At 39.3% G+C, this 13262-nt stretch overlaps 1 protein-coding gene across 1 annotated transcript in view; it reads left to right on the top strand.

The window, feature by feature from the left end:
• SUSD5 (sushi domain containing 5) overlaps positions 1-13262 on the top strand; it is a 41141-nt gene that overhangs the window by 4540 nt on the left and 23339 nt on the right. Inside the window, exon 2 of the mRNA XM_010001696.1 lies at positions 3977-4154. Within this exon, the coding sequence (XP_009999998.1) occupies positions 3977-4154 (178 nt within the window). The remainder of the gene's footprint in view (positions 1-3976; positions 4155-13262) is intronic.

Here is a 13262-nt window from a genome sequence, read left to right as displayed (position 1 = left end):
CCTGATGAAGACATGGGGATCTTTGAATTAATTTCAGAGGGCTTTCAACCATGCCTGTACACCTCAGAAGATCTTCTTGTTGTATCTGCTACTGTATTAGAATAAATCAGCCAAATTCTGTCTTCTTGGTAACCAAGAAAATTCTGCTAATTCCACTGAGATTCTTAAAAATATGAAGAAATAGGGTTTGGTCTGTCTTTATTTTTGGAGAGTTCCACTTTTGCACTTCCATGTATCTGATAGCAAACAGATCTTCAGTCTCAAACGCATAATAAGGTCCAGTTGTTAGAAGCTGAGTTTAGCAAAATTTGAAACTGGAAATAAGGTGGAGTGAGAGTAGTGAACCATTGGAATGGTTTACTCTAAAGTGTGCTGTAAATTCTCCATTACTTAGAGTCATTGAATCATGACTGGATGCCTTTTGAAAGACATGTGCTAGTTCAACCATGAATTTTTGGACTCAATGGTGGAATTACTGCAGTGAATCTACAGTTTAGTTATGCAGGGATTAAACAAGGTGATAAAAGTGAATCCCAGAAGGCCTGAAATCTATGCTTCTGTGGCTGTGTTTTCAATCAGAATATACTGAGGTACTCTTAAATAAAAACTATATTAAGATATTGCTTATTTACATTGTGTCAGTGCCAAACAATAATTAAAATATTCTTTTATCAAGATACCAAAAAAGAATTAATATTCTGTAATAACAGTGATCAAATGATGGCAGAGGCTAGTAATGTGGTATAGGGTAGTAATTAAAGACAGACTTTGGTTTCAAGCCTGAATTTTTCTTCAGAACTATGAATCTTGCTATTAATTAATACTTGGAAGAACTATGTCTTATTTATCCATTGAAGCTAAAACTTTTTCACTTATTTCAAAGAGGAACCTTAAGAAACTTACTGTGACCAGGACATTTTTCATTCTGAACCTGCTAAATGCAAAATTAAGTGCATTAAGCCTCCTGAGTAAGACTCCTTTGCATGGGTTTTTAGCTTGATCTTGAAACCAAATGGACTGGCTGTGTTTAAAAAGGCTTCAGAAAAGTATGGAGAGTTTTTGGAACAAATTTCCACACCACCTGTCCCATCAGCAGATGATGGGAAACAAGTGTTGCAGAGCAGAAATGAAGGGAGAGAGTTGAGAGGGAGCTCAAATATGGTGGCAGTTCAAAGGTACCACAACTAAGGCACGCTACGCTCTTCATCGACATAAACATGTAGACATGATCCTTCATCCTGTGCCTTACGGAACTATAGAACAGTCTCATGTTTAAAATTGTGTATTTAAATCAGAAGGACAACATGTCTCAATTCCATCTCAGAGAGAAAGCTGGTTGCAACTACTCCACACTGTCATAAGGTGCTAGAGAGAAAGGGATTCTCAATTGAACTTTTCAGAAACTTAATACCAAAAATGACTGTGATATCATCAAATGTGTGAGACAAACCTTTTTAAAACCTTACTTGCTATTGTATTTTCTAAGAAAGAAATCAGACAAAACCAGAGGACACATCTTAAAAATACAGCAGATAGCCATATTGCTTCTAAAGCTGTGGAGAAGATTCCCAGGTTGGTCTGAAAAGCAGGTTAACCTTCTTTATCCACTTCTGGCTAACCCAAATTTCCTATGAAGCAGTTCACTGTAATATTCCCAGCCAGTAAGTCCTATCTGCTTTCCCTTAAAATTGATTTGACTACTTAATTTGGACATCCCAGATACCTTATTGAAGGTCAAGACTCTGTTTTGGCTTGGAATCTTCATTGTTTCTAGAAAAATCACATGACTAAGGGTAAGCTGTCTCAGCCTCAGTCCTGGCCACCTAAACTCCTCTAAAAATGTTACTTTCTTGTGAAAAGGCTAAATGACAGACTTAATTTATTCTAATTATATCTAGATGGAACTCAATCCTAATTTTCCTTTTTTTAAGTCTTCTAACTGAAATACTATTAACTGGAAAATAAGAGCTCCTGATATGTCAAACTGACATTTAATTCAGATGCTGCACAAACTGGTCATATCTGTTGTTGATAACCCATCTCAATCCTGACAGTGAAATGATGAAACATAAAATGTGGACAAGTTTTTATTTGGGACAAAGCCTCATTAAAGTTTTCCTGCAACTTAAGAATGGTTGTTTTAAACCATCATCTTTCAGCTTGTATTATCCCTCTCCCTGCACTGCGCCTACTGCCCTATGTCTATTCAAGGCTTTGGAAACAGCAGCCTACATTAGTCTCATGTTCATTAATTGGGACATTTTGCCAAGAATCCTGATGTCTTAGTACTTAAGAGTCTAAAGGCTTGCTTTTTTTCACTGCTGTGTGTAAACTCCGCTGTTTTAATTAGAGTTCATGGTTTTAATCATAGTTGAGAATCAAGAGACAATGTAGTCTAGTGCTTAGGACACTGATCTGTGCTTCTGGGTTGCAAATCTTGGTCAGCTACTGTTAACTGCCTGAGAAAATCACTCTGGATACTTTGAATTCCAGTTCCTTCTCATCCCTGCTTGTCCCCTTAATTTAAATTGCCATCTGCCCATGTCAGGATGACTTCTTATTTTGCACATATTTAATTCCCACCAAAGTAGGAATCTTCATCAGGGCTCATCTGCACTTGTTTATAGTGTAAATACAAATGACATAGTTACTTGAAATAAACTTTTCCTTTTTGTTTTTCCTCTAAGGACTGTGATTCTTACAGTTCTTACAGTGAATGGGTAAGAACAGAAAGCTGTCAGGTACCAATCTACCCTGTATCAGTTCCCAGTATTTAGGATTAGATTCAGATTTCTCAATTTTTGAAATACCGTGTGGTGGGGATTGCACTTGGTACAGAATAAGGCTGAATCAGTCTTAAGGATTCCTGGTATTGGTCAGTATATCCTATGGGTGTGCAGGTAGCTACAGAGTGAAAGCTCAGTATGTGCTGAAAGCTATGCATTCATATAACCACTACTACTAAGCTAGTTTTGAAATAATACGTGTCTCCAGGCATTTACTGAATAAACAGTGCTTAAAAGTTGTCTTCCTGCACCTGCAAGCAACATTGATATGTACTTTTGAAATTTAGAATGTATTCTGAGGGATGTTCAGTAAGAAGACACTTATGGCAATGTAAACGTCAGCACTGTAAACTGTCTCATGGCTTATTTCTTTTTCTGGAGACATCCAGCTAATGTGTTTATTCCATAACCCAGTAACTTCTCAAGCTTCACTGCCAAAACCCCAACTGCCCTGTCCCTGTTGCCAAAACCTCTAACTTTCACCCAAACAGCTTTCACAGTGTTAGATAAATTAAAGTAAAATAAACTGCACTGAAAATAAAAATAACATGAGAAATTGTTACGCTAAATATATTCTCATGCTCATTCAAAAAGAGCCTTCCATGTTGAGAAAAATTCTGTCTTCCCAGAAAGATACGAAAACAAAGTGGCTTTGCAGTGGCATTTAGGCACAAGTTGCCATAGAATTACGTAATTTTTATTTTAGAGGATAAGTATAAATCTGTTTGTGACAGGGAAGACTGGGTGGCAGTACTAGCTTTTAGATGTGTGCTCTTTATAGATGTAGTTTTTAGAAGTGTAACTATAAAATGCTTACTCATGTACTCCAGTGTTACAGCCTACAGGAGATGTTCTGACATTGTCTGTATGTGTGCATATGAGAGAATATCATGCTTTCTCTCTCCAGGTCATAAGCACAGACCTAGAGAGGCAAGCCAAGCTTCTCATGTGGACTAGGAATGAATAGGGTCTTGGCCATATGTTTTCTGTTGAACAAAACTAAAAGAAAAGCTAAGACAAAGATACTTACAGTGTGGATAAAATCACTCATTCCAATAAGTTGATTGCTCATTAAAAAGAAATTACTAAAAGCAAGAAGACTGTATTTGGTGATAATTTGCAATATTTTTGCTGAGTACATATGGAGTACAATACTATGACAAGTGACGTGTCCTTTCTTGGTGCTGCAGGGAAAGTGTTTGCACTTGAGTCCAAGAACAACTCTCAGGTTCTGGATTTAGCTGAAGCTGAGAAAGCTTGTGTTGACCTGAGTGCTCGCTTAGCAACTGCAGAAGAACTGAAAAGGGCTGTTCTGGACTGTTCTTTCGCTGGCTGCACCACGGGATGGCTTGCTGGTGGCTCCACTGGGTAAGGACAACAGCATAACCCTTCTTGAAAAGGATGAATGACAGCTGTTGAGAAAGTTGTCCTGCTTGACTAAGAATATTACTAAAAACCACTGGCCACAATTCAAACACCGTGATACATAGCTAAATATAACACTCTCCCCACAAAACCAATATTGTACTGCTAATATTACAGAGATATAAATATTGATCAGGCTGGGATCACATATTTCACAGACTAGAAGTGGTTTCCTCTTCCTCTTTCCTTCTCAATTATGTCATTGTGGTTCCTTTTCACCTGCCCTGTAGCATGGTGCTGAGCCCTAGAGAAGCTTCCCAGCCGAGGACACAGTGCTGAAGTTAGTGTCAGTGCTTCCACTCACTGCATCATTCTCTACTCCACAAGAAGTTCAGCAAACTGAGCTTCTCATGGAAACCATGCATCTGTCTCAGGTATTTATGCATGTCTGAATAGACAATAAGCATGTTCAGATAGGTGCAACTTGAGACATACCTTGATATGATAATGCAGAGGTGGTAGAGACTTTGTTGAGAAAGCTCACCAGGGAACTGATATTGTCACTCAATGTGCTGAATTGTATTACTTGAGGTAGCTCAGGTGACTCAACATGGCACTGGGCTGAGCTGTGCCTCCCATTACAGATAGTGTTGCAAGATGTACTGGCCTGGCACAGCCTCACCAGGAAGCATTGCTGCCTCTGTAGAGACCAGTTCGAAGCAGGAACGTGAAGTGTCTTGTGGTGGAAACTGCTTCCCTCTGTTGAATGTAGTTTCTAATTGGCTCAAATCAGCCTTCACGAGTAGTCCAGAAGTCCTAATGATTCTCAGTGAAATGTAAGATTTTGAGAACAAATGTCCACACAGGTGTTAGCTGTATGCCAGAAGCAGCATGGCCCTGCCACCACACTGCTTGGTTCTGGCTGATGTGGGTTTCCTGAACTCCAGCTAACTGATGCTCACTGCACTGGTCCAGGCCTCTACATCCCAACTGCCCAGTTTCTTCCAAAATGGGAGTCTTCACAGTATGCCTCAGGAACATGTAGACAGGCTTCAAATTTGACAAAGACAGCAAATAACAGAAAATTCAATTAAAAATATAACACAACAAAATGGAGGAGCTGAGGATCAGCATGAATGTCTCATGTCACAGAAATTTGGACCATAAAAGGATTGCCCCTTCTCTCTTGAACCTTCCCTTCAGCAGGCTTACCAGCTTACAGCCTTGATGTTATATGTGTATTTATTTCCCTGAGGTGCTTTACAAAGTTCTAACTAGTTAAAGGGTAATACCTGTTCTACTGTCAATGTTCAATGGTAATAAGGTGTGTTTTTTTTTAAATCAAGATACTGTTTCCAAGTTCCCAAACTTTAGCTTATTTTTGGACTTTGTGACAGTTAGCAGATACTTGAGTAAGCATTGGTGTTTGTGTATTTTTAGTGATAAATTTTCCAAAGACAGAAAATTGCTGCTATTAATGAAAAGTGGTATTTTTTAAAAGTTCAAGCAAAAGCAACTTGTTCTGGTGTTCCTTTTCTTTTTTTTTTTTTTCCTGGTGAAAAAGTTTGAAAGCTCTCAGGATATAAGAGAGTCACTTAAACTCTAATTTAATTATATTTTTCTAAGTCAGTTGCTGAGATGCCATGCAGGCTGAAGAGCCAGGAAAACTTTTTTAAGAAGTGCATGGCAAAGTTGTTGTAGAGTTTCTCTGTATCATGGAAGTAAGGAATGATGATGGGTAAGAGAAGAAATCATCCCTTGTTTAATCTAAGCAATACCATTAGTTAGTCCTGAGAGATCCTCAATTAATTACTGCAGCCACTGCAGCTACAACTATTAATAGACCAGTTGCAAGCCTATCCCTGAATAGCTTCAATAGCAAAATTAGATACAGTCATAGTATTGTACACATCACACCATCATCATACTAATAGGAAGGAAAGGAATATTTTTCATCCCTTCCAACTTTCCATGCTCCATTCCTCCAGTAAACCTGTTCTTCATATGGAAGTCTCCAAACTATTTACGAGAAAGGATATTGTGGGGACACATCAGCATGCCATTTCTGTGCAGTCATCACATCTGACCTTCACTGGAGAGCTTCACCAGAGATAATAGTTCTTCAGAGATGGAATTTGATACTCTCTTCTCTGGAACTATTTTACCAAAGGTTGGGCAGGGACCAGATTGTATGGTTGGTTTACTGAACTGGGTATTTGTGAGTGCAGGGAAAACAAGGAAAAGTGTAATGCTATACTGCCTTTGCCTTTAGTTACTGCATCTTTGGAGATGGAAATAAGCAGTTGAGTGCAAAGTGTACAAATGAGACAACTTCAGGTTGGAGAGGCTCAAGTACAAGATAAAGATTTTCAGAGGGCCTTAGATGAAGGAGCAAAAAAAGTAGTTTGATGATAATACATGCAGGAGGAATATACAATTTCCTTGAAAATATCTTACAAGGTTCTTATTTACTTCTGTCAGCCCAGGAAAGATATGAGGACATCACTATGGACAGCACAAAGAAAAGCTCTGTCAAACTGCAGCTGTAGTAAAAACAAACAAACAAGCAAACAAACAAACCAACTAGCAACAAAGAAGCTGCTAGAGTGTTTATGGAATGGGATGGAGATATGAAAAATATATACACATATATATATGTATAGGTCAGTGTAACACCCTCATTTGGAACACTATGTGTATTACTGTTACCACATCTGGAGAAAGATACTAAAAGAGGCTCAATAAAAGGCTCAAGAATGATTCAAGGAATAGAAAAGCTATTAAGAAGGGCCTAAAAATATTTTACAAAATTATTTAGTTTAAAAAAATGTATTTACAGTTACCTAGTTACCCATTCAATACTTTGGGCATTTACTTGTTAAATGGAAACATGACAGAAAGGAAAAGGGATAGCTGGTGAAGAGCCTCAATCCACGCTCAGCTGATTGAACACTGGGAAGGAAAAAGCAGGCTTCACAGCATGGCCAGGAGGTTACAGAAGTATGAAAAAAAGGACTCTTCAGTGGGGACACTTGGTGTTATTTATCATGATGGACCTTCACATCTCTGAATGTGATGGCATAGCCCAGGGAGAGAAGCGATGATCCCATATTTGCCAGGTCTAAAACTGTTCACGGCTTTATAGGTTGGATCTAAAACCTTGGATTCCTCCCAGCAGATGACTGGCGTCCCATGCAGATCACAGAGCTTTAGTCTAATCTTCTCCCATATCCTCTTGGACTTTCTACATCAGAAAGGAGATGAATAGGAGGGAACATGATAAAAGAAGTTCCTCGTTTCAGGAAGAATGTGGTTTGGTTTTTTATGTGGTGCCTGGAAACTATCCCAGTCTTTTCCCTGAGGAGAAATGGATTAGACACTGGCAGTAGAAGTAAACACAAACAAATGATGTGAGTGAAGTCATTATAGTGTTGCAGATTTTCTGACAGGCTTTAGTCTTCCTTTGACCACCTAGACTTAAAACTGAACAGGAGCTCAAGCACAGATATAAGGACTTCTTCACCTCTAGATCAAATTTCCAGGTTTTGCACAAGTCAGTGATTTGTTCACTTCTGATGGTCATTTTATGGTCTCAGTGAATAATTGCAATCCCTAGTAAATATATCCTAGATATACTCCTATACTAGGAATAAATAAACTCCTAGTAAATACATCCACTACTGTTGGCTGTTGTGTCCTTACTATTATTATTATTTTTACAGCCAAATCAGAGCCTGGTTACCCTTGGGAGTTTCTTCTGCTTCAACTGAGGCAGCATGAGTGTTTTTATACTGCCTGCTATCTGGGCTGTACATCTTATGTGGGCAAAGAGGAGAATTTGGGCTGAAGATGTAGTCCTGTTTGGGTGACTAATTTCTGATGACTGCTATGTAAATATGTATCCATATGGAGGTTGGCAAAGAGGCTGAGATTGTAATGGGACATCCTCTATTGGATCCAATGAGGTTGTGGCTGCCCAGCTCACTCCAACCTAGTTCTACCTGACCCTTTGCAGTGACTCTTGCCTGCTCAGCTGGTGGCCATCTCTTGTCAGAAGTGAACAGGGTGGGCAACCAGCTACTAGTTAGGGTGTTAAAAACTATTATTTGGCAGAGAGTGCTGGCGGTGGAAGAAGACACTAGTCTGCTGGTGGAGAAGAGCATGTTACACTCTGAAACCCACTTCAATCCCTGCAAACTGGGATAGCCCAAGCAGCAGGTCTCAACAAACATGTTTCACTTCAACAGATATAGGATGGAAATTGCTTAAACCAATTTTTGCCAGCAAATCCAAAGAGACAGAAAAATGGAGGTTTTGTGGTTTGAGCAGCCTGGGGCAGAACCTCTTTCACAGGCATAAGGGGATGTTTTTGTCTTCTCCTTTCAGCTCTTCAGACCAACTCAATTCAGAGTTCAGGGCTGTTCGCATAGGCAAGTCACTGGCAGGTCCAAGGGCTTGGGGACTTTTAGAGAGGAGCCACTGACAAGTAGACACGGCTAAGAGGATAAAGGGTGACTTCTTCCAGCAGTCCAGAAATAAACCATTTACAAGTCAGTCCTGACATGTGTAACTTATAAAGCGTTTGCGCATTGTAACATTTCAGGAAATGAAACATCGTTAGGCAGGTTTCATTTCTCAGATGAGCCCTGATAGCTGTTTGTACTAAAAATGACACTCCCATGACTTATTTGCATGTCAGACAAGTGAGTCAGTAAAACCAGCAAGCAGTCTGCCAGGATATAAATGAAAAAAAGGTGGCAGAATTCTCCAAAGGGCTCTCAGTGCTATCTTTTAAATTCAGATGTCATACTGGAAAGCCTTGTCTCAAGTCCTTCATCACCAGGCAGCCTGTCCTGTAGGGTCTTACGTTCATTTCTGGGCTTTTGAAATTTGGAAAGTGAACATGACACATTTTTTTCTTGTGATGAGCCCCATGCACAGAGTATTAGAAAGCAGCTATTTATTTAAAAAATCGTAAACATCCTCAACAGCTTGTATTAAACTATTAATAGCAAATTTACTCACTTCCATCACTTTTCTAGGACTGAAAACCTTAAACTGTCTTATTTCCTGTCCCATTCCTTGTTTGTCTACTGAAGAATGAATCCATGTATCCCTTCAATAAGGGCTTTGAAGCTCTGCAGAGACTTCCCATTCTATGACAGACCTTCTGCAGGGCTGTGAACCTGTTCCTTTGCATGAAATTGCCCTGGGCTGGTTCCTACCATGTCCCTGGAGGATTTATTTCAGAGAGGTTAACTCTGGAGTGAGCAAGCAGAGTCAGCTAGAATAAGCCTTTCTGTGGGAGTCAGAAGACGGGTTCTTTTCTTGGCTGACCACAGACCAGATGCTTGCTGCTAGGAAAATTACTTCATCTCTATTTTTCCTTCCTTTTGTTAGCTCTTTGGGTTTTGCACTGACTCCTATTGAATGCTTCTACAGTGTCAAACACAACAGGGGCCCTCACTGCAGATGACACCAGTGGGAAATATAATAATAAGACTCAGAAATGACATTTCACAAGAATACCTACTACTTTTTCTGCCTGCTGCATAGGATTTGCCTAGCACCTGGCAGTAAGTTAATAACAGCCCATTGCTTGGGAAAGAAAAAAGCAATATCTCAGGAATGAAGTAAGGGCCAATCTCTAACCCTTGCCAGTCATCTGGGTATACAAGTAAACCCTTGGACTTGTGGACCCTGTGAAATCTATCCAGGTGTACAAGCTATTACAGGCCCTTTTGCTTGTTTGCAGAGAAGTAGTCCTAATGATATGTCAGTTTGGCAAGCTCTCTGTTTTATTTCAAGGCTGTGCTCTGCTGCATGATGCTAACGCATGTGAATTTGCTCCCAGACATGAGTATGAGGTAGGTCAGTTAATATCTTTCAAGAGAAAAATCCAGACACAGCTGACAGGACATGGTCCAATTCAAAATGCTGAAATTGCTTATGAAATTGTCTGAGGAGGTCTTGCACTCTGAAAGGCCTTCGTGTCACAAACTCTAATCCCACAGCTGGTGTCGTGCTCTGCTAGCAGATGACTTTGTCTTCTCATTGTTTCTTGTCAATCATCTCAGAAAGTCTCATACAGAGAAAAGTCCAAAGTAATTGTGTTTCAGGAATAGGGATTTCTACATGAAGCTCAGTCAAAAGGCTTGAATTTAATGTATGGACATGGCCAGTTTTCTCTGAGGAACAGTATCACTGAGCAATGTGAACACGACCCACCTTGCACCAGCACTGGGGGGCATGTGAATCTTCACTTGGCACAAGCTGGGAAGGCAGGATGGGCAAAGTATGACAGCCACGGTTCTTGTAAAAAAGCCCAATAATTGAAGCATTTTTTAGAAAATGTACTTTTTCAGGAAAAACATCATTCAAAAGAAAATGTGTTTTGGATGTATTTTCTAGGACAAACACCCAAAACACCATCTGCTAAACTGTAGCATCACAGTCCTCAGAGCAGCCGTCTACTTAGCTGGAACTCACACTTTTAAATTTTATTTATACTAGGAGGGGTTATTTAACAAACTTTGAGGGCTTTTAGCAAAACCTTAGCCAACTTTGGCACAAGAGGTAGGGGTATGCTAATGAAATTAGTTAATGCCAGAAGGTTAAGAGTTATTGTTAAGACCACGGAAAATCACAGTATTGAACGGGAGGGTAAGACTGACTTTGGAGATGGAGTAACAGAAGTGGGCTGCAATCTGACAGTGTTACATGAAGATGAATATGAATTTCTGCCTTAAGCTAGCAGTTCAGCTAGGGAAGGAAGCGCAGGAGAAAGAGATGGGTGTAGTCATAGAACACAGGTTGGCAGTTAGCCTGTCATAAATTAAAATCACTCACATAAAATTTGTGAAAAAAAGAAAAAGCAGTCTTCCAAAAAGACATCCAGCAGCTCTTCCAGGAGAGAGAGAGCAGTTCTGAAGGACTTGAATGAGGCACTCATGAGATACAACCTGCAATTGTGCAAAGTAGTTCTTGGCTTCCCAGCTTGGAAAGGATGAGTTCAGACCAGGATCAGTCCAAGAAAATGTTTATCTTATCAGAAGTAATTATAGGCGATCATTTAGTCTGCCTAAGCTAGATCTACCCTCTTTCAGTTTGAAATTTTTACACCTTGTCCTACCATTGCAAACACTTGTAAGCAGCCCCTCCCCAGCTTTCCTGTAGCCCCTTCAGGTACTGGAAGGCCACTATAAGGTCTCCCCAAAGCCTTCTCTTCTCCAGACTGAACAGCCCCAACTCTCTCAGCCTGTCTTCATAGGATTGGTGTTCCAGCCCTCCGATCATCTTCGTGACCCTTCGTCTGGATTCATTCCAACAGCTCCATGTTCTTCTTGTGTTGTAGGCTCCAGTGTTGTGGACACACTACTCCAGATGAGGTCTCATGAAAACTTCACGTATCTTGCTCTTTTATGAGCATCTCTGTAATCTTTTGTCCTACCTGAAAGCCTGTTGTCTGAGAATTGAGCTTCTTTGTAAATTACTCACATTTGGCTATTTTATGGCCCTTGGATAACGAATCAAAAACATCTGTTATGAAAGCCATGGATTAAACTGGAGCCCATAAAATTAAATGAGGTAAAACCAACTTTCTAGTGACACTTGACATGTCTTTGAGCAGGCAACGAGTACAGGCCAGGAAGCGATGCGATTCTCCTCTGCATGTGCTACAAATGCTCAAATTATATGTACATAACGATATCATAGTAAAATAGCTATATAAAACCTTTCATACTAGGCTACAGTATGAAATTCTGCATGAATGGGCCATATTTATTTAATGAACAGAGGCCTTACTATTTCAGTAGTATATGTGCAATTTTAAGCACAAAAGGCTGCATTTTGGTGTATATTTTTAAGAATCTAAAGGATATTGGTTCTGCCTTGGTAAGACCTCCTTTTGACATTTCCAGTGGCAGTATTGCTGTTGGAATGTCTTCATGTCACACTTAGCAGCTGCTTTCTTTGGGTCATATCCAGCCAAAATTAGCCTCTATAGTTCCCAGTCAATGGACTTTCCAAAGCCCACCTGTGCTCCCCTTCATGACTTTTCAGGGAAATTTTCTTCCCTTTGGTAATCGTGAACATGTCATTTATATTTTATTCCTCATCAGAGCCAGCTTTATAATTTGCAGTTTCCCAAACTACAGAAGGGAAAGACCGAGAATAAAAATCCTCTAGTTTGGCTTCCAAAGTACTGTTGTTTTTTATTTTCTCTCACCTAGTTACTGAAGCACAAGAGGTGAAGCTGTCCATGGAAAAAAATTAGCACAGGATGTTCAAGATTTATCTTGACTAAGGAAAGTGATGAAGTTTTTAACTTTCTAATTAGGGGAAGGTTTGTCAGAGTTATGTTATGAAACAGAATTTCACATTGCCTTAGCTAATACATTGTTGGTGATGGTCTTCTGAGTTCAATATATTCATATACAAGTTCATGCTACTATGAATAAACGTCATAAGACCATTCTGACTCAGTTCAGCAAATTTATTGACTAAGACTACAAAATTTACAATTAACTGGCAGATTAAGTAGCAACTACAAAACATCCCAATCCCACCTACTGGTTTCTGTGCTGATAGATCACACCATGTCATTTAAACCCAACTGTTAAGTCCATATGTTTTAACTTGGGTTTACTGAAAAATTCTCAAGTATTACAAAATTGCTATGAAATTATCTTAGAAAGTACAAGTACCACTGGATACTACTATAAACAAAATACATAATTTATATATACATTTTATGTGTTTATTAAATATCTTTATTAAGCATGCATATTTACAATATATAAAACTAGATGTCACTAATATGGCTCGAATATATAACAAGGATATATTTAATAATATATATTACATAATGGTATATTAGGGCATATGGTGAAATAAATACTATTCATGCCAGCTTTTCTGCTGTTTCCTTCTCTGGGCAGAGGAATTAGAAGGGCAAAATATACCAGTTACTCATTGGTTACGTAGTATATATTAAACTTTCTCTTCATGTGTGCACATGATAAATGCAGTGTCTGAGCCATGGCACAGGAAAACAGATAATCAACTTGGCCAACCTCAGATCTTTCTTTGAGGGTAGGTACAGAGGAA

This window comes from Chaetura pelagica, unplaced genomic scaffold (genome assembly GCF_000747805.2).
Source record: "Chaetura pelagica isolate M959 unplaced genomic scaffold, ChaPel_1.0 scaffold657, whole genome shotgun sequence".
NCBI classification, from domain to species: domain Eukaryota; kingdom Metazoa; phylum Chordata; class Aves; order Apodiformes; family Apodidae; genus Chaetura; species Chaetura pelagica.
This window is presented reverse-complemented; position numbering and strand designations above follow the sequence as displayed.